General features: G+C 44.9%; 1 protein-coding gene across 1 annotated transcript in view; it reads right to left on the bottom strand.

Moving 5' to 3' along the window:
* The window catches only part of celf5a (cugbp, Elav-like family member 5a), a gene marked incomplete at its 3' end in the record, with an annotated part of 549,786 nt that overhangs the window by 60,633 nt on the left and 464,163 nt on the right, over nucleotides 1-24,990 (bottom strand). Inside the window, exon 6 of the mRNA XM_080733698.1 lies at nucleotides 20,161-20,307. Coding sequence (XP_080589824.1) covers nucleotides 20,161-20,307 — 147 coding nt within the window. The remainder of the gene's footprint in view (nucleotides 1-20,160; nucleotides 20,308-24,990) is intronic.

The raw sequence follows: 24,990 nt of genomic DNA, 5'->3' as shown, positions 1-24,990 counted from the left end.
TGCTGTTTTCACTACCTTTGTGCGACGGCCTTGTATGATGAAGCAGGGCTTTACTTTGCGAAAAAACATACACATTTGAAACTTGTAGATACGAGGTTTCTGCCCGACAGTGACGTTATACCTCAATCCTGTTGTTCTTTTATTTCCCATCCTGTTTGTGAAGGTTCACCAACATAAAAAACCTCATATAGAGAATTAACCAATATTACCAAGGAGACGTTGTGAGCTTGTAGATCTGCTATTTTTGGCTAAAGTTCACAGAATATGGACGCTAGGGTTCAAGTGGTTAATATAAAAAAAGGGAGAAAAAAACAAGTTTCTATCAATCACACAAAGATTTGGAGGACCCCCTGTAGTAACTCTGTGGACCCCCTAGGGGTCCCTCTGTTGAAGACCCCTGCCTAAGAGCGTTTCTAATTCCTAGGATTCCTAAGAACTCCCACAACCCTCAGAGGTACAGACCGGTAAGGTTCCATGCATTTAGAACCCACTGCCTAAGAGGACACATCAAAACTGAATCTGATGTTGGCTGGAACCACAAGGCCAGGTAGCAGGGACGTGCTGGCCATTGGGAAAAGCGGAACAATTCCCGAACGGCCGGTTCATTCCCGGCCAGTCCAGTAGGAAGAAATTAAAAATAAAATGTCAGCCTTCGTTCCATTTTGGGGGCTGGGCGGCTAACAAAGTAAATTGTCACTGTCGGGCAGAAAACTCGTATCTCCAAGTTTAAAATGTATACATTTTTTTGTAAAGTTAAGCCCTGCTTCATCATACAAGGCCGTTGCACAAAAGTAGTGAAAACAGCAGATCTACAAGCACACAACGCCTCGCGGTGCGAGGCGTTGTGTGCTTGTAGATCGGCTGTTTTCACTAGTTTAAATCATCTTTAAAATGATAAATAAAAAACAAACTGTTTTGGACATACATGGTTTCCACCCGACAACACGAAATATAACTCATGTAATTGGCCCACTGGCTTGTGGCTTGTCATGATGTGAAATGGCAAATCTTTGAGTAGCAGCAGCGCTATAGAGAGAGATCTCTCTCTATAGCGCGCAATGAGGGCCTCTCCAACTCTTTTTCCCAGGCTGAATCAGGGGCCCAGCACGTCCCTGCCGGGTAGTGGCGATGTTAAGGATGATGATGGCCTTCAAACACTGACGCATTGACATTATGGAGCATCAACTTCAATCGTACAGAGAGCTCTCTGCCTACCAAGACAACAGGCTCAGCATGTTGCAGTACATCTGTCTTGAAATGTATCTGACAAAAAGCAGTGGTTGAAAATGCACTCAATGTTTTACTTAAGTAAAAGTATCAATACCACAGTGTAGAAATACTCTCTTACAAGTAAAAGTCCAGAATTCAATATTTTTAAAAAAGTATAAAAGTATTGGTATCAAAATACATCAAAATTGTTGTTAAGTAACAGTATTTAAGTAAATGTACTTAGTTACTTTTCTCCACTGACAAAAAGGTTTCTCAATGAATAGCTAAACGCAGTGACGTAGAAATCCTACTTAATTTATAGACTCCATAGCGGAATTGAAACTCTCAAAAGATCAGCAAAACCTTGTCTCAGAAACGATGTTAAAAGATAATAGAAAATATTTATTTACAGCGCTGTAACAGTCACACACATGTACATACGTCCTACACCAAGACACAGACAAGACAGACTGCCTGCTCTACCCTGATTCTCAGTTCATAATTGGCTAAGCAAAAACAATAACACATTCCTCTCAGAGCTTGTTAAAAGCCAAGAACTCCTTATCTCCTTCACATGGCCATAAAACAAATGGGCCACTGACTTGCTGCCAGCTGTGACCTTCCATCCTCTACTCCCTACCTTCTGACCTTATCTACAAATGGTTCTCAGGACTCTTCACTACTAAACAATATACCATAATAATATAATTGCACCTCATCAGCAGTCATGAAGGAAACATAAGCCTGTGGAATCATCTGCAGCTCTACAGAACACAGAGTTAGTTATTCTGTTCTGTTGTTGCTGGGTGTCTACTGTACAGGTCTAACGGTTAAACGGCCCCCAAACTGTGGAATAGACTCCCTGTAGCACTAAGAACAACAGACTCACTCCATACAGTAGCTTCCGCTGTGGCCTGAAGACTCACCTCTTCAGACTCCACCTAAACCCATAGCACGTACTGTAGCTCACCTACCTCCCAATGACCATACATGAAAGCTACATAGCATAGCATCGTATAGTATTGATGTATTATTACCTTGCTTATTGTATTGATGTATTTATTACCTTGCTGTAAATCTTGTAAATGGTTGAAGATAATCTGACTCCGCCAGATGGTGGCAGTAGTGCGTACCGCCCTACTTTACCATCTGAACCTACTCACCATCTGAACCTATCACTCGTAAAGTCCCGGGCCGGACCAATCAGCGGCAGCTACAGGCGGGCTCTGAGCGGCTCTGAGCCAATAGAGTCTGACTGCAGAGCACGTGGAAACCCAGGAGGCGGATTCTGGGTGTAACGTCATGCAGACAAGCTTATATCTTTGGGCCGACCACCAAAACCTAACCTTAACCCTAACCTTAGTAAACTATGCCTAAACCTAAACCTAAACTAACCCTAACCCTAACCTCAGTAACCGTGATACAGTGATTAGCTAGAGTAGCTAACCTGCTGGCGGTGTTCGACCAAACGGGAGTTCGACCTATGGGGCAATCCCCCATATATGGGCACTCCCATTATGTCCTGTTAGATATGGGCTTAATATTGATGACATCAGGGAACTCCGTGTATGAACATAAAAGGGATTCTGTTAGTGTGGTCCCCCTGGTATCACAGTGAAGCCAGAGCGTGATGTCAGAGCAGAGAAGTGAGAAGAGACCCATGACTTCACCCAAAAATGTCTGCTGTGCATATAGCCTATTGTAGGCCTGGGTTTTGTTGTGGCTGTTGGTGAGTTACTTTGAAAAATTGTCTCTGGATGGGCTGGTTGTTGTAGGCTATTTGTTTATGTGACCGACAGCGTGTGTATGTGCTTGTATACACCATGCCCTGGGGCTCGGTTATTCCTTCATATTAAAAGCAATGCTACATATAATGGCCTGTCATTATGTTACTTATGCTTGATTCATTGCGCGAGCATTGCGATTATTTCTGTTTCATTACATACCGGACTAATGGCTGTTGTGTAACTATAAAAATAAATATTGATCAGGCAAATATCCCTATAACACAACACAAAAAAGGTAATCAATCCATGCCTACACAACACTCAGTCAGTGGACAACGAGATTGACTTAACGACTTCCCATTACTTCATCCGTTTCTACTGTTTTCTCTGTTTCTTTAACATAAAGTAACAGATGAAATGTATTTACGTCAAATACAGCGCAGAGTACAGAGTTATGCACACGCAAAAAAAAAAAAAAGAACGCACTCACAGACGCACGCACGCACGCACGCACGCACGCACCGTAAAAGAGACAGAGAGAGGCCATTACAGTTCCTGCACTCTGCTTAAATTCTCCCTCGGCAGAACATATGCTGTATGCCTAATTCAGAAAAAAAATCCATCACTTGTACAATGGTTTTTGCAGGTTGTGAACCAGCGGGTTTATCTGGGGAATCAATATTCTTTTGTAGGCTGTAGCTCCCTATCAGGCACGCAGCACTGTGTGCTATGGCAACACAAACACAATTGGAAGCAACCTTTTCGCCCTGTCTCGGTGTCAGCTTAATACCCCGTAGCTATGTGTCATCGGAAACGTAGATGGCCGTGGCCTGAGACTGACTCCGTCGAGCAGAAATCAAACTCCTCTGCCAGTGGCACTAATGCTAATGACAATATTGTGGAAATGGCGGAAGGCACGAGGATGCCACTCCGGCGCGTATTTGCATGGAGACCCTGCAAAAAGGAAAAGCCAATTATTTTCCCTCAATGCCCCTGTCAGGTAACCTGAAAGCGCTTGTCCTGCCGCGGAACGCGCGCCGCTGGCATCTCATCCATTAGCCGCCGTGCCTTGCCACCGCTATCTATTAACTCCTTTTGTCATTTGCATAATTTTATCAACGTGACAAATGGGAGCCATCCATTCCCTTCCAAATAAGATGAATTGAGCCATAGTTGCGAAAGAAAGCGAGCGAATGGGAAACTAAACAAAAGCGGTGACAGAGAAACAAACAAGAGGGCCCAGGGAGTCACAGCGCCGGAATGGGGGGCTCCTCTCCTCTGATGATGTTGTGACTGCCCCCCTATTAAGATGTGAACGAGGCTGGGCTTTGAGATGGAAGCGTCTGATCTACCACAGTATCACAGAATAAATACACTGTCAGACCAGTCCAGCTTTTTTTGTCCACTAATCAGAGGCTTCTCAAAGCGACTGGGGACTTAGGGGCGGTTCTAACACTTATCAGGCCCACAGTAACAGGCATGTGCACACATACTGTAGACATCAAAGGGGGCTTGAGCCCCTGCCCTTTTACTCATCTGTAAAAAAGTGCCCTCTCCAGACCACAAATGCAGTTTTTACTATGGTGAAAGAAATGCAAATACCCTCTTTCCATGCGTTCAAGACAATTGCCTTTTCCTGAACTTGAATGAGCTTGGAGGTCTGCTATTTTCTATATTTTCACCAAAAGGCCCTTTCAGAGGTTTTAGCCCCTGCCTCTCTTGCCTTTTCCTGAACTTGAATGCAGCATCTTATGTTGAAAGAATTACCCTCTCTGTGTAGAAATCCCTGCCGATCCGAAAATTGAAAATAGCCAACCTCCAAGCTCACAACACGTCGCAGCGCGAGGTCTGCTATAAATGTCAGCCCCTGCCTCTCTAACATTCTCTGCACGTCCCTGCACAGTATAATCCTTAGAGTTAACATAACATAACAGAAGACTGTACAAATGGGGCGCCCTGGCGCAGTCGGTAGCACTGTCGCCTCACAGCTAGAAGGTCCCGGGTTCGATTTCGTCTGGGGACGCTGTGGGCGTGTTCTCTCCTCCACGTCATCAGCGCCCATACCCTATGTGGCGTTGGCGAAAAGGCCTTTCTGTGTGCATGTTCTCCCCGTGTCCCCTAGGGTTGGTACCATCACAAAAAAAAAACAATCCTGGTCTCTATACTGCCTCTCCCTGGTCAGCCAAGGCCTGATGGAGGGGGAAAGGAACTGGTGGGAATGACATGTTCCTTCCACGACCCGTGCCAGGTCCTACCGGGGAAACTCCCCCCTGTCAGGTGATAAGAAGCGGCCTGCTCACTCCTCATGTATTGAGCACTGAGCTCAGTTTGGGGCTCTGGTTGGCAAAGGGAGAGTAAGGTGCCCTCCACACTAGGCGCGGTCACTGCCTCCTAGCAATTCATTTTCAATGAGAGGCGGGCGGCTTTTTCGGCCGCGCAGCGAAGTTGTGGGGCGGCGAGGCGATCGGGCGCGGTCCCGTGAAATCCACCGCGAGCGTGCTCGTTTGTGCATGCGTACGCGGGCGCTGAGAGATGGATTGTGTTCATCTTTGTGAAATGCCGCTCAGCGTTTACTCACTGAGCGAATGTGTTTGTGTCTCACCGCGGTGCGGCCACCGCTGATCCTAGCGGCGGCCCCGACGGCAACCGCGCCTAGTTTGGAGGGCACCTAACGCTCCGGCAATTGGAACTGGGTGAAAAATGGGTTACGACATCGTGGGATCAAAATCTAAGAAGAAACAAAAAGAAGACTGTAAAAATGGAAGCAAATGGACCATTTGTACACTTTGGACTGTACAAATGTATGTACACACAATTGTAGTTGAAGTAACCCTGAGGATTTCACTGTGTCCAAGCCACTGGCCCGGACGGGTTAATAACGGAAGTGAAAGTGAATGCCGTTGTAGCATCTGCAAGTATACTGGCTACACTCTCAAACGCATGGCTTTGGATAATGCAGTTCTTAATGCCAGCCGTCAGATTGTCATGGATAACAACATAGCATTCACTGATGTTTCGTTCCAAATTACAACGCAGCAAATTGGAAACTCAAGCATGTAATTATGTTGGAATAGAGCGGTTAATACAAACTGGCTGTGATAAAATAAAATAAAAAAATAAATAAAAAATGTGCGAAATAAAAAGCGGACGGTCTGGCGAAGAGAGAGAGAGAGAGAGAGAGAGAGAGAGAGAGAGAGAGAGAGAGAGAGTGCTCGTCGTCTCGACGGAATAATTTTTATTTTACTTTTCATATGTATATTCTTTATTCTCTCTCGTTTGGAACTTTCATCCCGACTCAAAAGCCATTTTGGTTCCTTTATTTATGCTCTATTCCGGCAGATAGCAAACGTCTGCGGCAGACAAAGAGCTCGGGTTGAACTCAACAGAGTCTTCATCATCACAGTCACAACCTTTCCTCGCCTCCTCTTCAAATGAAAGGCAGAGAGAAAAGAGGGGAGGGAGGGGGAGGGAGGGGGAGAGGGAGAGAAAAGGGAGAAGCACACAGAAACAAGGGAGAATAAAGCAGAGGGGTGGGAGATGAAAGCCGGCAAAAGAAAGTCGCCCCGTTCGCTCCAGCTAGCATTCATTTAGTATCAGGCAGGGGCGTCACAAGTGGGGGGGGGGGGGGGGGGAATGGGACTGAGTTACCAGGGCCCAAGGTGGAGGTGGGGGGCCTTAATTATTTGACACTTTAGCTATCGAAAAACAGCAGATATACAAGCTCACAGCGTGGCACTTGCGAGCTTGTAGATCTGCTGTTTTTGAAAAGTCGTGAAAATGTGTGCAAATCTTTGAATACATGTCATTTTTAAGCGAACATTTGTAACTAAAATGTTGCTTCTGGGGGGGGGGGGGGTCCCTGTGAACTAAATATTTTGAGATGGGGGTCCGTGGACAAATACGTATCATTTTCACATGAAGATGTTTGAGCACAACTGACATAGAAACTTACGTTTTTCAAAAGAAAACCCTTATAGGATTTTGAAGACATTTATAGAATCGTGTCAAAAATATTCAAAGACCTGCACAAACTTTCATGATTCTTCAAAAATGGCAGATCTACAAGCTCGCAGCACACTGTGAGCTTGTAGATCTGCTATTTTTCAATGGTTAGCACAAAATAATGCATAATAATGCGTTCCCATTCATGGGGGGCCCGCAGTGAATGTTTGAAGCAGAGGTGCGCGCACGACTCCAACTCATTTCAACAATACTAAGCTTCTTACCGGGTGCACGGTCGGGAAACGTAACTTTACAAAAACAGTCTCAAAGAGAACACCAGCACTCACGGAATAGTCCCTAAAGGCTCTTTTTTATTTGATATTAAGGTCGGCAAGGTATGCTGCAGAGCAGCCAGCAAACAACGAACGTGTGCCCGCAGTGAATCCTTGTACCCAGGGCCCAGAATTTGGTGCGACACACCTGCATTTAGTGTCAGGCATCTGCTTTTTTTTTATTGCAACCCGATGGCATTATTCTCCCCAGGTACCAGCAGGCAATCACCTCTTTATCACATGGCAATTATCTCCGTGGCGCTGCTCTGTGACTCGCTGACTCTCTGCACTGTCACATGTGACCTCTCGCCAGCCGCGACCGGCCCGGCGAAAACGAAAGGGAGAGACGAGACACAGAGGTGGTGGGGGGGGGGGGGGGGGAGCAGGCACGTGCACACATAGGCATCAAAGGGGGCTTGAGCCCCTGCCCTTTTATCCGTCTGTAAAAAGTGCCCTCTCCAGAACCATGAATGCAGTTTTCACAATGGTGAAAGAAATGCAAATGCCCCTCTTTCCATGCCATACCTGAAGGCGGCATTCAAGAGAATTGCATTGTCCAAACTCTCCTGAACTTGAATGCAGCATGTTATGTTGAAAGAATTGCCCTCTCTGTGTAGAAATCCATGCCATACACACCACATCTCCAGTATTGACTTGATTATGCTTAGTTTAGTGTGGTATCAAGTACCGAAAATATTTTCAATATTTTCCGCAAAAGGGCCCTTTTAGAAATGTCAGCCCCTGCCTCTCTAACATAATCTGCACGTCCCTGGGAGAGAGAGAGACACAGAGAGAGAGAGAGAGAGAGAGAGAGAGAGAGAGAGAGAGAGAGAGAGAGAGAGAGAGAGAGCTGGGAGGTGAGGAATGGAAGAAAGAAGGAATAGTCACAGACAATGGGACAATAAGGCCAGTTCAAAGACTGAACACTGCAGCTCAAGTGCCTCATTTGTAACCTCCCGGCTTGGAGGCTATATTTCCACAGTAAGGTTTTAATGGGTTTTGTTTCATCTTTTGATCCCACTTTGCTGTCTGCGTGCACGTCACATGCATGCATGGATGCGTGCGCGTGTGCGTGTGTGCGTGTGTTTGTAGCATGCAACTGAGTGTGTGTGTGTGTGTGTGTGTGTGTGTGTGTGTGTGTGAACAGTGAACACGCAAATCCTGTTGAACAGTATCTCCATACGTGTGTGTGTGTGTGAGAGTGTGTGTGTGTGTGCGTTTGTGTGTGTGTGTGTATGCGTGCTTTCGTGCGTGCGTGTCCGCACGTCACCGGCTTAGCATTTAAACAAGATGGCCAAATGATGCAGTAATCTTTCACTGTAATTTCCTGAGCTGTGCTGTGCAGCGTTCCAGCAGAACGCTTTCAGCTTCCGCTCTCTCTGCTCTGATCCCAATCCCTTCCAACAGGGGGAGATGTTTCCTAATGTGAGCTTTACAGTCATCATCATCTTCCCTCTCAAACCCACCCAGCCACCCACACACACACACACACACACACACACACATGCGCGTGCACGCGTGCGCGGCTGTCAGTATTAGCATCCAACTAAAACCATTTTCTCTCCTCTCATTTATACACCTCACATTCGGTCTCTAATGCATCTTTTAGGGAGGGGAGCAGGGGCACGACGCCTGAGGTGCCTTCAAAATCTACAACGTGGCTCTGTCCTCTGACACGGCATGTACTGTAGTCCTCTTCCATAGCACCTAGAGAGACCCGGGCAAAAAAAGCTAAAATGGCTGTCTCTTCTTCACCACCGAGAGAAAAGCAAGGGAGGGAGAGACAGAGAGAGAGGGAGAGAGAGAGAGAGAGAGAGGGGGAGAGAGAGAGAGAGAGGGGGAGGGAGAGGGATGAGTAGACTTCAGATGATGGAGAAGGAAAGTTACTCATATCACATCAGTTTGCCTGCACTGTACAATCCTGACCGTTCCAAAGCTTTTGCAGGAAAATAGCTGATATACAAGCTCGTACATAGGCTACTGTATGTAGATCGGATAACGATAAGAGAAAACGGAAAAGTCTCTAGTATGGAGCTCTGAGGTCAAGGAGCTCAAGGGTCTTCAACAGGGGGTCCGGGACCCCTAGGGGGTCCTCAGAGTTACTACGGGTAGCCTCCAAATCTTTGTGTGACTTTCTTTTCTCCTTTTTTATATTAACCACTTGAACCCTAGCGTCCATATTCTGAGAACTTTAGCAAAAAAATAGCCGATCTACAAGCTCACAACGCCTCGCAGCGCGAGGCGTTGTGACCTTGTAGATCGGCTATTTTTCGGCAAAGAGGTTTGGCGTAGAGGGGAAAAAGAGTGAAAGGTCTCATGTATTGACGTGTTTATTAAGTATTGGCGGTTCAAGTGGTTAAATATCTGAAAACACAAATTGACATGAATCCAAAAATACACTGACGATTGTGCTGTCAAACAATGACACATGACGATATGGAATCTACGAGAAGGTTGTGGGGGTCCCTGCTTCGTCTTTCTCTCAACTAAGGGGTCCTTGGCCTGAAAACTTTGAAGACCCCTGTAGTACTATACGGTCCAACCATATGGGGTTTAAGTGATAGAGTTTTAATGGAACCACGAGGGCCTGTGAGGAAGGTCCGCGAGGTAACATTTGTTTTTACGTTCAGAGATAAATGAACGCTCAGGACTGCTGTGCGTTTGCGACCGCGGCGCGTACACACATCCTGGGATTCTCTTCGGGGAACAATTATCACTCGATTCTAAATGCTGTTATGGAATCTCTCTCTCTGTCTCTCTGTCTCTCTCTCTCTCCCTCTCTCTCTCTCTGTCTCTTTCCTTTGCTTGTGTTTGAAATCACCTTTTCTTTTTTTTTGCAAATAGGCTGTCTCCTGTCAGAGCACACCAGTGTCTGTGTCTATCTCGAAAACAGCACATTTCTCATTTTTTGGCGCATGTTGTCAGTGTTGTACTCTCCAATTTGTGTTCTCTCGTCGTCGTCCCCCCCCCCTTCTCCCCCCCCCCCCCTCACCCCTCCTCCTCCTCCTCCTCCTTCCCCTGGTTTGACTAAAATCCAATTTACTGGCTGTCAGCTCAGCTCTATAATCCTATCCACACAGCTGTAGTGGAGAAGGAGCTCTTTGAATTTACCATTTACTGTACTCTGTGGGTACGGCTATATATATACCATTTCACATCCCCACGTCTGTATTCTGTGCTATATGCCACTTCTCCTCCATCTCCCTCTCTTCTTCTTCCTCCTCCTGGCCAATGTATGTGTATATATATATATTTATATATATACACGTATATATGGAGAGTAGGCGGACACATAGTGTGTCTTTGGAGATAAAGTCCTTTTTCTGTCACTGCTAGGTTTCCCCCCCGCCGTCTTGGGGGAATATGTGCAGTTTATCTTGCCGCCAAAAGAAACATTTAAAGTATTGCCTCATTTCAGCACATTCCCCGGTAGCGATGCAGGGAGAATCAGGGGGGCTGATGTGTGCGGAGGAGCTAGCGCTCATGCAGCCAAGGCACCGCCACCATGTGCCAACCAGAACCGCTGTGGCAACGGGAGTCTGAAACCAAGTGTAAAGTGAATGGCATATTGAGTGGCAAATCGAGTGGCAAAGTGATTGGCAAAGTGAGTTTACTGTAACGTCTTTTAATGTTGTTTTCTGTTTGGATGTATGGGCTGTCAAGGACAGAAAGTAGTTATTTTTTGCCACTCAGTAGGCGTTCCCGGCCGCATAACTTCTGGGTATGATGATGATGTCACATGCATACCCTCTATAGAGGGTATGCGCATGACATCATCATTATACCCGGAAGTTATGCGGGAACGCCTACTGAGTGGCAAACACTACTGTAGCTTGAAAGCCCATATATCCAAAAAGAAAAGTCCTATCTGATTGCATTAAACAACATTAAATGACGCTAAACTCAGTTTGCCACTCGATTTGCCACTGGATATGCCATTCACTTTATGCATGCGCATACCCTCTATTGTCGCTGTCGGGCATTGACGGGCAAGAAACCTCCTATCTCTGCATTCTTTAACTTTTTGTGTTTTTTTTTTTTCGTAAATGAACGTCAACTACTTGGTCACGCTACATGCGTCACGCAAAAGCAAAGTAGCAGATCCAGAACGAGGGATGGAGTTCGTTACTTTTTATTGATAATGAGCACCTTATCGATCCTGCCTTATTGAGCCGGGGCTTTTATCGAGCCCACAATTGAGCGTTTTCTAATATTTTGTGTAGAGACGTGAGACGACAAATTCTGAACAGAACCGATATCGTATGTTGTGACAGTTAGTTTGTGGCTGACCACCATCTATGAAGATGACAACTGACAAAAGTAACAAATATTATCATTAAAGTTATACTATGTAACTTTTTTTATAAAACATATCTTAAAATTGTCCTTTTAGAACACCCACTCCGTTCATTTCAGCCCCAAAAGCCTGTTCTTTATATATTTTCTACTTAGCCGTGACAGGGGCGGGATTTCGCGGCAAAATGACGTCATCTGCATCATCCGTATACGTTGTGTATACGTTGGCCAATCACATTGCAGATCATACACACATGATACACTACCGGCCAATCACGTCTCTTCAGGAAATAGCTTGCTTCAACAGCTTTGTTTACGCTGGTCCTGCGCTGGTCTAGAAGTCTAGCCTGTAACTCCCCAACGCCGGTCCGCAGAGGGACACGAGACACCTCCACGGATGCGTGGCGAGGCGGGCGAGCCGGCGAGGCGGACGCGGTGGTCTGAAGGCCCGGTCCGCGGCGAAAAACGGCCGAAAAAAGCAGACGCGACCGCGGTTTGCTATAACGCTACTGACCACTAGTTGAGCAACTTACACAGTATAACTTTAAATACCATTAAAACAATCATTCATTAGTGTGCAATAGGTGTTAAATGGCTTTATTTTATGAATAGTAGGCTACTGTAATAATCACCTCATGATTGTTTAAACATGACGCCATGGGCCGCTCGATAACAAGCTTGATAAGCCAAAATTCCAAAGCTTATTGAGTACCGGGTAGGTACTCAATAAAATTGTTTATAGCGGGCCCTTGTTTCGAGCTCCATCCCTAGCCAGAACCAACGTTTCGAGCGTGTGGAACCGCTACTTTTAGCTGTGTTTGAATTTGAATCCTGAAAAGTAACGTTTCGGACATATGAGGTTTCCGCCCAACAGGGACGACGACGCACACAAGCCGGACACCCACGGTCCTAGATAATGAACCCCCACCCAACCCCACCACCACCACCAGCAGCCCCCACCCCCTTATTATTGCATATCATTTGGAAGGCCCCGCGTCTTCAGATTCATTAGATAACGCTTCGGCAGCGGCGATATTAAAACAAGAAAGAGAAACCCCTCCGCCTGATAATCCATTACTGCCCGGGCCTCGCGCTCATTACTTTATCATAAGTTGGGGTTGGGTTTATCTGCAAGGTTGCCTTTGCCTCAGAGTTTCTTCTCCTCCGAACAGTACTTTTCTCTATTCTTGCTGAATTCATTACGGGGCCCCGGCGCGTGTGATTCATAGTACTAATACAAGGAGAATTTCACCTTCACCGCCATCACTCACGCGGGTATAATCTTTGTGTCGGAGAAACCACATTACCTGCAAATTCTCCCTTAGATTTAACGGTAATTGAATCTCTCTAATGGTAAAGCATCTATTGTGCCCTTGTTATAGGTAGCCTCTCTTTTCACTCACGCGGGCTACGTTTTTTTTTTGTTGGCAGCAACATCTCCTGGTCCATTGTCATGTTATACAATATACATACATAGATAGACATACGTGTGCCGTAAGAGGGTGTGTGTGTGTGTGTGTGTGTGTGTGTGTGTGTGTGTGTGTGTGTGTGTGTGTGTGTGTGTGTGTGTGTGTGTGTGAGAGAGAGAGAGAGAGAGAGAGAGAGAGAGATAGAATGAGTGGGTGTGTTGAGAGTGAGTGAAAGAGAAAGAGGGGGAGCGGCCATGAGAGAGACAGCATTTGCAGTGTGTGTGTGCTAGACGTGAGTTTGTCCACGCACGCACACACGCACCAGGGACGTGCAGAGAATGTTAGAGAGGCAGGGGCTGACATTTCTAAAAGGGCCTTTTGGTGAAATTATCGAAAATATCAGACCTCCAATCTGCGACGCGTTGTGAGCTTGGAGGTCGGCTATTTACGGTGCTTGATACCACACTGAACTAAGCATAATCAAGTGAACACTGGAGATGTGGTGCAACGGCATGGATTTCTACACAGAGAGGGCAACTCTTTCAACATAATACGCTGCATTCAAGTTCAGGAGAGTTTGGACAAGGCAATTCTCTTCAATGCTGCCATCAGGTATGGCATGGAAAGAGGGCGTTAGCATTTCTTTCCCCATAGTAAAAACGGCATTCATTGTCTGTAGAGGGCACTTTTTACGGACGGATAAAAGGGCAGGGGCTCAAGCCCTCTTTGATGTCTAGGTGTGCACCTGCCTGACACGCATGCACGCGCACGCGCACTCCCACACACACACACACACACACACACACCACACGTGCGTCCGAACCGTATGAGCCGACGCAGGCCCTCTGCCACAGTAAATAAGAGTCATGGCCGACCCCGCGCGCGGCACAATGGTCTCCCCGCAGACCCACCGCTGCCTCCACCGCTATACCGCCCCTTAACCCATTTAGGGCCTAGAATTATTGAATGCTTTAACTATTAAAAAATAGCAGATATACAAGCTCACAGCGCGGCACCGAGTGCCGCGCTGCGAGCTTGTAGATCTGCTATTTTTGAAAAAGTCGTGAAAATGTGTGCAAATCTTTGAATATATACTGTATATTTTCAAAGTGAACGTTTGTAACTCAAATTTTGTTTCTGGGTGGTCCCTGGAACTAAATATTTTGAGATGGGGGTCCGTGGCTAAATAAATATCATTTTGGGGTCTTCACATGAAAAGGTTTGAGAACCACTGACATACTAGTCTCTCAAGAACAGAAAAGGACCTTTTCTTTGACGATGGCTGACCAGATTGCTGACATAGAAACATACGGTTTTTCAAAAAATCTTAGAAGGATTCAAAAGACACTTATAGAATCGGGTCAAAATTCTAATTTGCACGATTTTTCCAAAATAGCAGATCTACAAGCTCGCAGCGCGGCACTCGGTGCCGCGCTGTGAGCTTGTATATCTGCTATTTTTCAATAGTTAAAGCATAAAATAATGAAACACAAAATGTGTAACCCGTTCTGAATGGATTAAACATTTGCATTTCTCCACATTTCCTGGGGACGGCCGGGCTGCATTTCATGAATGGTAATGAAGGCGGGAGAGTTTTACTGGAGAGAGAGAGAGAGAGAGAGAGCACAAGAGATGGCCTTGCAATTACTCCAGGATGGTCAATTTGCACATTTCACACTGTGGGCCCCGTTGGCTGTGATATGAAAATGAAGGAAATGGATAAACCCCCCGAGAGACCACCCCGGCCAACGTCCCACAATTAATCCTGGCATTTAGAAAGAGAGAGAGCGCGAGAGAGAGAGGGAAAATATATACCTTTTTACATTCAAATACGGGCGGGAAATAAATAAATAATTGAATTGCCCCGTTCCTTCTTCTTCGTCTTCTTCTGTAAATAAAGTGGGTTTTTTTTTTTTCGTTCTGTTTTCTGTGTGTATTTATGCAGCGCAGCTGTGGCAGCTCGGAGCCCAGGGGTTTTATCTCGGCGGTGGTGGTTGGACGGGAAACCTTAAATTCATTTCAGCTCCTTTTTCAAGCAGTTTACGCACGTCTGTGTGCGAACGCGCGCGCCAGGGGCGTCACAAGGGGGGGGGGGGAGTGGGACTGAGTTACTAGGGCCCAAGGGGGAGGGGCCTTCCATTATTTTATACTTAGCTATTGACAAATAGCAGATATACAAGCTTGTAGATCTGCTATTTTTGAAAAGTCGTGAAAATGTGTGCAAATCTTTGAATATATGTATTTTTTTAAGCGAACATTTGTAACTCAAATTTTGCTTCTGGGGGGTCCCTGGAACTAAATATTTTGAGATGGTGGGTCCGTGGCCAAATACATATCATTTTGGGGGTCCTTCACATGAAAGAGTTTTAGCACCACTGACATAGAAACATACCGGTAGGTTTTAAAAAAAAAACCTTAGAAGGAATTGAAATATTCAAAGAATTTTCACGATTTTTCAAAAATAGCAGATCTACAAGCTCTTGTATATCTGCTATTTTTCAATAGCTACAGTAAAGCACAAAATAGTTAAAGCTCATGGGTGGGGGCCCGCAGTGAATCCTTGTACCCAGGGCCCAGAATTTGGTGAGACACCCCTGCTCGCGCGAGAGCGTGCGTCCGTCCGTGCGTCCGTGCGTGTGTATTAGTTGCCTATGGAATATTCTGAGTCATCCGTGGCTTGTGGAGCAGCTCTGTGGCCCAGAGGGAGAGACAGAGGAGAGAGGGGAGAAGGGTATAGCGGCACGTAGCCGGAGAGGAGGTGGGGGGTGGGAGTGGGGGGGAGAGAGAGAGAGAGAGAGAGAGAGAGAGAGAGGGGGGGCTCGCGTGGGCTGAGTGAACTCATCAAAGAGCCAGGGGTCTGCTGTGTGTGTGGATGGTGCCATGCCCTGAGGGGGCTGCAGGGGTTGGTGGGGGGGGGGGGGGGGTACAGAGGGTAGAGTTGGTGAGAGGGTTACAGAGTTGAACTCACAGCATGTGCGTGCGTGTGCGTGCGTGTGTGTCTGTGTATGTGTGTGTGTGTGTGCGTGCCTACGTGCAGAGGTTAGTGAGAGGCTATATAGAGGTGGTGTGGCGGTGCAGAGAGAGAGAGAGAGAGAGAGAGAGAGAGAGAGAGAGAGAGAGAGAGAGAGAGAGATAATCTCCAAACAGCTGTGCAGCGATAACCAAAACGTCAAGGCTCTCTGTATCATTATAATCAACAGCAGTGGTGTTAATTATTGGCCGCTTTGCAAAATAGTTCTAACACCTACAGTAATATCTGGCATTCACATTTCACTCTGCTCAGCGGGGTTAGGTCGGTTACATTATACAATCCTCTGTGTTCATTCGGCTTAGAGAGCAAGGCACAAAAAAGAAGAATATACATAAAGTGTCGAAGAGTAGTCAACGCTCACATCACAACACAAATAACAATAGGCCTACTTAAAGCACAACTAATCAATGCCGTGCCAAACAAAAAGTGTCCAAACAGTCAATGCTAGTCAGTGCTACACAAGTATCTCACCACCATGTCAAACACAAGCAAAGTGTGTGTGTGTGTGTGTGTGTGTGTGTGTGTGTGTGTGTGTGTGTGTGTGTGTGTGTGTGTGTGTCGCTCAAAGACGTCACATTAAAGCAGCCTCCTCCAAGAGCCTTTGCGTTGCTGACTAAGGTATTGCAGGGGCGTTAATTGGGTATGGCAGGGGTATGCAGTTGCCATACCATGGGTCCAGAGGGGGAACGTAAAAGTGCTTTTAAATATAAATCCATGAATGTCTCTTTGTCTATCTGTTCTGGTTATTATGTTGTTAAATTACAGTAAAATAACTACAAATGCAAAATGGTCACTTTAACAAGGTTTTATAATGATATTCTCCACACTTGTATTCTCACCATCTTGACAAAATGGTACAGGTGCAATTCATTATTGTTAATTGTGGCACGTTTACTATATAGCCTTATGCCAAGTTTAGCTGCACTTGAACAACCTTTCCGGCTGCCATATCCAGGCCAAGAAACCGTAGAAACGGGGAAAGAAATGTAATGTACTTATTAAAATAAATGTATCATGCCTGTTACTAAGGCCACTGAGGTATTGGACAAAATTCTGGTTCCTAACGGCTTTGCAGACTAAAGGGCCTTCCAGTTACATACCAAAAACGAACGATAACGTATAACTGGATAGCTGTATGCGTTTTTTGTGAATCCATAGCCGCTTTGACAACCTTATCACACTGGATCACTTTCAGAGTCAATTGATTAACGATAGAAACGCTGACAATCAATCAATCAAAATCCATCCCAATGTACAGGTTGTCAATACATCACTCATGTTCAACGTGTTGACAGGACGTCAGTGTTCATTAGTGTGAATGCTCACATCATTGTGGTTATAGTTATGTGTTTAGAGTTATCATCCACGACTTTGCTTGGTCTTCCTCCTCGGGCCCACCTTAACGATCATCACCACGATAGATATAGAGAGATACCTTTATTATCCCAAGGGGGAAATTCACCTCACGAAAGCGTGAGGTGGCTCAAAGTAGCTCACAGAGTACAGCATCTTGCAATGGGCCTGGTGTACAAGATACACTACACCTCCAAGATACCCATATACCTGACAGACTACTTCCTAAAGGTCAAGGATGTCCAGTTTGTCCACGATCACAACACCAGAGGCAGCTCCACCAATCATGTTCAACTTAGATTTAACACTAAACAAGCCTCTAATTTGTTCTCCAGCTATACCACCAACAATGTGGAACGCCCTTCCGAAAGCCTTAAAGGAGTGCAAATCCCTAGCCTCCTTCAAAATTGGTATGAAAAGTCACCTTCAGGCGGCTGCTACTCGTGACTTGTAAATAGACTACATCTCACAATGTACAGTGATCTTTGAAAAATGTAGAAAATATCTTAAGAAAGATTTTGAACAATAATGACATGCACAAAATAGGGATGCCAAGTTGGAACCGATTAAACCGGCACGCCAATAATAATTGAACGTGAATTAGCCATTAGCACCCCCTGGTGGCCCAACACCCCTAATCTGTGCTTTGTTTTTGATGAATGAGCGCTAATGGCAACAGCACTGGAGTTTATGTGAGTTTGAGTTTGAGTGTGTATAGGAAACACTTGAAACGGGTTCAAGTGGTTAGATAGAGGAGTGTTTTATGTCCACATCGTACTGCGTTTGGAATGGAACCACGTGTAAGAAGCCAATGCTCAAGTACCACATGGCTGGATGTGTAGGCGTGTGGATATAGCATATACACAACTCAGTACTCAGTAGTGTATTATGCTATATGCAGACCATCCTACCCAACCACTAGACCGCTGCAAGTCTGAAAGTGCTTCAGTTCAGTTTTGTCTGAGATGTTTCTCATAAAAAAAAAAATATATATATATATATATACAAATATCGTCGTTGTCGGGTGAAAACCTTGTATGTCCAGAACTGTTCGTTTTGCATTTATCATTTTAAAAATGATTTAATCTAGTGAAAACAGCCGATCTACAAGCACACAACGCCTCGCACCGCGAGGAGTTTTCACTACTTTTTTGCGACGGCCTTGTATGATGAAGCAGGGCTTTACTTTGCGAAAGAACGTAAACATTTTAAACTTGGAGATACAAGGTTTCCACCCGACAACGACGATATATACCACACTGTATATACAGTACCACACACTGTAGGCCTACAGAAGTAGTCACTACAACCGTCGCTACTGTACAGTATGTCACAGGAGCAATCCATATGAAGACAACAGTAAGAGCTCTATTCCTTTCCACATGGGCTAAGTAATCATCAAATTATTCCATATATATTCCAACAGTCACACAAAAGCGTTCCATATCCAGTCCAGTGCTTTTCTATTCCCTACATACAACACACCATCAAATATTGTCAACAAAATGTTTCCCTCAGTCACAACAGGACTCCTAAAATAATGCTTTACTATGGTATTATGAAAACATGATTGTCTTATGTTGTCATCACATTAGCTTACCAATAGTCAATATACTGATATTCAACAAGAGTAGAATAACATGCTAGAATAGTAAATGTATGTCAAAAGCAACATTCAATTTGTGTGATGTTATTTCAGCAACATTAACTCTCAACTATAACAGACTAGTTACGTGTGTGAGTACTTTTTCCACCACTGGTTGTAATGCTGCACCGTCTCAAATTGTACGCATATGGGTGTACGCGTGTGCGCGTGCACATGCGTGTGTGTGTGTGTGTGTGTGTGTGTGCGTGCGTGCGTGCGTGCGTGCGTGCGTGCGTGCGTGCGTGCGTGCGTGCGTGCGTGTGTGTCCTGTTGTACTGACATACACACGGGCAGGGTTCAAATTGCTGGGGGAGATGGGGGGGGGGGGGGTCATTAATTTTTTATTGCCGGTGGGATATGACTTTATCCCTGCTCATGGTCAGACTTAATGAAATACATGCATTTCCTTTTGAATTGTTTGATATTCACGTTTGATAATATCCTAATTTAACAGTTAAAACAGCCTATTTTGGCAGATTTGAAAAGAATAGTCCAAATTTGTCAAAAGAGAACATTGAGTTATTTTAGCCCTTGAGTAGTGAGTACGAAGAAGTACGTACATTGATAAGCTCACAACGAGTTGCGTACATCATCACCATCATCATCAATCATCCGTTTTTATGTCTGGAGACTGCCGTCCAAGACAGCGAAAATTCCCTAGTACAGAGCCCTGAGGGACTCAAGGCTCAACAACGTATGTTTAAAAAAAAACACAGTGGAACACGTATGCCAGGGTTCCCCAATAGGTGGCCCGCGGGACATGTGCGGCCCGCGGGGGGCTACTGTCTGGCCCACACCAACCCCAGTAATAATGGTGGTATAAGAGCAGCAACAACACTAGTATATCGTCGTTATCGGGTGGAAATCTCGTATCTCCAAATTTGTTTCCCAAATCATACAAGGCCGTCGCACAAAAGTAGTGAAAACAGCAGATCTACAAGCACACAACGCCTCGCGGTGCGAGGCGTTGTGTGCTTGTAGATCGGCTGTTTTCACTAGATTAAATCATTTTTAAAATGATAAATGCAAAACTAACGGTTTTGAACACACAAGGTTTTCACCCGACAACGATGATATCTGAACTGTCGCTGGAGTAGAGGGAACGCCACCGTCACCCTCCGCAATGTTGTGGCCCTCGGCTTGGTATACCCTAGACATGATTCGGCCCTTGGGGAAAACTAATTGGGGAACCCTGACGTATGTGGTCCCCACTCACCGCGTGTGCGTAGGAGCTGTAGGTGCTGAAGGGCAGGGCGATGGCGGGGTTGAAGATGCCGAACTGCCCCACCATCTGCTGCATGCGTCTGATGGTGCGCTCCTTGTCTGTGTCGGCAAACTTCACCACCAGGCTGGACGAGGCACCCTGGGGGGAGAGGGAGAGAATCAGTGGTGTTCTGAAGACACAGGGCAACTGACGCTCAGTTTAATTACTAGTCACTTTGCAGATATACATTATAATATTAAAAAACATACATGAACCACTTTTACCCTATTTCATTAGAAAATAGCCAATCTACAATCTCACAACGCGTCACATTGTGACTGTGAGCTTGTAGATCTGCTATTTTAAAACATTTTGTACTTTTACTTTTGTTACTTTAAAGGGGAAGAGCACCCATTTTCAATATTGAACTATGTCATTAATATACCTTAGAGGAGTTGTGTGGAAATAGAAAAAAAAGTTCCCCCCCTTCTGTGTTGCCTAGAACTGGAGGATTGATTTGGGGGTTTGTATTGTAAAGTACAACTTGATGACATCACACCGTTGTACTTAATAAAAAACCCATAATCAATCTTCCAGTTCTAGGCAAAGTTTCTATTTCCGCACAACAAGTTATATTAACTCATACAGTGCCGCCGGCCACAAGGGGCGCTAGAGTGCCAGAAATTTCTCCATAGACCTTCGCTCTAGCTTCCGTCGACACTGTCCCAAGTGCCTTGGGATTTCACTCCAGCCAATGCTATGGATGACGAGAGGAGGAAGCTAGCTGACACGTAGCCAAAATGCTAACCCATTTAGAAGCCCGATCTAAAGCTATTTCAGTCGCAAAAAACTTTTTCTTTGGGTCTGGGAACACAATCCGGAGAAAATCCTGTCTAAAGATGTGATTTATCATTGGAGTGGGCGGCGCGATGCGGCCGTTAGCGCGACTACGGCCCGTGGATGGCCGAGTCTAAGTCCCGGCCATGGATGGAAATTTAGACCGGGGCTTCGTTGAGGCCTCCGATTAAATAATTCATTTTATGAAATATCCCGAACTAGTTCGGGATAGGCACCCTGGCATATGTCGCGCCGCCGACAGTATATATTGAGTTTTTTTGGGGGGGCTCTAAACTTTATTTTAAACCATTTTCAATGGAATAAATCGTCGGACCATCTAGCGTCTCTCGTTGGCTAGCGCTGGACGAGCAAGGACCACCCAGGTTGCTCCAAGCAGCTCGGGGTAAGTAAAATAGCAAATAAAATATTGTATTGGATTGAAATAAAGCCGAACTTGTTCGGGATAGGCACTGTAAGAGTTAATGACATAGTTCAATATTGAAAATGGGTGGTCTTCCCCTTTAAGCACATTTTGATGCCAACACATTTCATACTTTTACTTGTAACAAGAGAATACCAGCACTCACGGAACTGTCATTTAAGGCACTTTTATTATAATTACGTTGGCGTGGCACGCCGCAGAGTAAACAACGTACGCGTTTCGGCGTAAAGCCTTCTTCAGCGTTGTATAACAGTCACCGGAAAGTGTCACATTTTATAGAGTCCGCAGTACTTTTACTTGTAACAGAGTATTTCTATATTGCGGTATTGATACGTGAGTACTTCACCACTAGCAACGCTTCAAAAGAGGGAGTAACTCTCACGATCCCTGATCTCATTCCCCCCGGATTCGGCACAAACATGGGGTTGAAATCATTCTACTAATTTATTATTCCACCAAAATGTGGAAATGCCCAACAGCCATCAAATAGTGCATGTGACTCCTTATTCTCTTTCTAAACCCTCATGAAAGAGCACCAATTTACAGCTGGACACACAACATCCTTCTAGCTACTGCTCCTGGTATTGATTGACTATTTCTCGTATGTGTTGTATGTCTTTATATGTCTTGATGAATTGAGTACAAAGCACCCCAATGGAAACAAGCCATAGTGCTTTCTTGGTTTTAAATCCTCTAATAGCAGACCTTGTAGTGAACTGTACTTTCCTGTGCTTTCTTTCTGCGAACTGCTAATAAAGTATTCAAACAATCAACCAACCAATCAACCAATCAACCAATCAATCAATCAATCAATCAATCAATCAATGTGACACACGATGCCACTGGTTTTGAGCTTGCAGATCAGCTAACACAGAGAAAGCTGTCTGACCCGTCCCTAAGAAACCCAGGAGCCACACTCCACACGTCCCAGTCTCTTCTCCCTGGGGTGGCAGAGCTGCAGCAGACACCTCTTCAGACTCCACCTTCAGACTCCACTTCACTCTCCCTGTATAATCCTTCCTGCCACCCTCTGTCTCAATTGATGCTATAGCGCAGAGGTCTTCAGCGTTTTCAGGCCAAGGTCCCCCTTAGCTCAGTGGTTCTCAACCTTTTTCTACATGCTCACAACGCCTCGCGTTGTGAGGTGTTGTAAGCATGTAGATCGGCTATTTTCACAATTTCTGTCTCTAATATTTGACAGTTTGACCAAAAGTACTAAAAAGGTCTTTAATGTCCTTAAATTGTCACTTTAGAAATATGCAGATACCCTGTACACACTTATACTGTATGTTGGTCTGTTTACTGTTGAGTGAGAAAACAATGTTACATCAAGTCTGGGGGCCCCCAAAAATAGTTTGGGGACTCCTTTGGGGATCCCGGCCCACAGGTTGAGAACCACTGCTGAGAGAGAGAGAGAGAGAGAGAGAGATGAAGCAGGTAACCATCACACAACAACATCTAAACTAGGGTCAAGTAAAAGTAGCAATACCACAATGTAGAGCTACTCAGAGAGAAGCAATGGTCCTGTATATTCAGAATTGTACTTTATTCAAGTGCTGTACACAATCAGTGTCAGGCCTCGGACACACATACAGCAGCGTCCAATTCATTCCCTATGGAAGTCACATGGTTTTGAGGAAGCAACTTGCTTTAAATGATATAGATGTAGTTTGCACCTTTTTGCCTTGTTCTTGTTATTTTTATGCTTTGTTTCATAATGTAATGTATTCCTCTTTTAGTTTTTTATGTGGGGACTTTTGGATGTCAACCAGCATCTTTGCTAAATCCGGTGTATTTACGCTTCATTCATATTTGATGTTCATTAATATGCAGCGTCCCGTCCAAATAAACAAATAAAGTAAAGTAAAGCATCCACAGGTTTTTAAACTGGGCGACGGCGGCCCCTGGGGTCAAGGCGAACAATTTGAAATGAGAGGGAAAAACACAAATTAAACAAAAAATATGAATTTCAATTGAAACTCAATTCATTTGATTGCTGTGCCAGTTTCAAATCAAACATAAACTGTTAGAAATCATTTCATATCGAAATGAGGTCTTTGCCGTGACCTTCTTTTATTCGCAGCCAATCACCATCTGCTGCGGTCTCTTCTGGTGCTCAAACAGAGCTTTCTCTCTCTCCTCACCTAACCTCAGACACATGGCTGACTGCAGAACCTGTGGAAAGCCCATGGTTTCCATCCCATTTCTAAACTGTGCCATCCGCAGTGGTACAAAACTATTGGCATTGAAATATACTTAAAACACCAAAAGTAAAAGTACAAAATGTTTGAAAATAGCAGATCTACAAGCTCACAACGTAAAGTGGTTCAAGTATGTTTTATAATATTATAATTTATATCTGCAAAGTAACATTAAAGTTATACCATGTAACTTTTTTTATAAAACAAATCTTAAAATTGTCCTAACTGTTAAATCACTAAAGTTTTAGAACACCCACTCCGTTATTTTCAGCTTCTAAAGCCTTCTCTTTATATGTTTTCTATGATCCTGGCCGGGGTCCGGTTTTCGCGGAAAAATAGCGTCATCTGCATCATCTGTATACGTTGTGTATACGTTGGCCAATCACATCGTGGATCATACACACATGATACACTACCGGCCAATCACAGCTTATCTGCCATGTCTTCAGGAAGTAGCCTCGCTCAGCTACAGTGTTTACCATGGTGAAGGATTCTTAACCTCTTAATCCCCAAATCCTGGCCAGAAAATTACGTTCTACCATGCGTTCTACCTCTCCACGGATTTGAATCGGTCGCGGTGGTTTGCGTCGCCGCTCCGGTGGTCCACGGCGGTGGTCCGCGACGACTCCGGGCGAAAAACGTCCGAAAAAAGCAATACCGCTACTGACCACTAGTTTAGCAACTTACACAGTATAGCTTTAACTATTATGTTTTCAAATAATTGTAGTGGATTAAAAGTACAATATTTGGATCCGAGATGTAGTGGAGTAGAATGCACGCACGCTAGAATTCTCAAATTCTGCCTGAACCCGCCCCAACCCCGACATTTAGGGTAGGGTAGGACCTAAAATGTATGCTAATTAGTCGTGCCGGGCCTCGGGCTCAATGAAAAAAGAAAATATATATTTTTATCATTTATATTACTTTTACTCTGTTCCTCACGAACCCGATTCGACCCGACCGGATGTTTTCGGGCCGGGTAGGGCCTAAAATGTATTCTGATTATTCAGGCCGGCCCAGTTAGGGCCCAGCAGGGCCGGGCCTTATATTTTCAGGCCCGTTGAGAACTCTAACGCACGCACACACATTATTATTACAAAACATAAATGAATCACTTCAGACCTTCATTTTAGACATCGGAAAACTTGGGACATGGGACATTCTGCATAATGAGTGATTTTACTTTTGGCACTTTATGTATATTATAAGGCCAAATACTTGTACATTTAATCAAGTAAACTCTGAAATTTTCTTGGAAAACAATGTGAGCCTCACAGTCTGCCCCAAGCATCATCTACTTTTACGTCTACTCCACTTCATCCCGGATCCAAACATTGTAATTTTAAGCCACTACATTTATTT

This window comes from Nannobrachium achirus (assembly GCF_963921795.1).
Source record: "Nannobrachium achirus genome assembly, chromosome: 1".
In the NCBI taxonomy this organism is placed as follows: domain Eukaryota; kingdom Metazoa; phylum Chordata; class Actinopteri; order Myctophiformes; family Myctophidae; genus Nannobrachium; species Nannobrachium achirus.
Note: the sequence above shows the minus strand (reverse complement) of the source record. Positions and strands in the feature narration are given on the sequence as shown.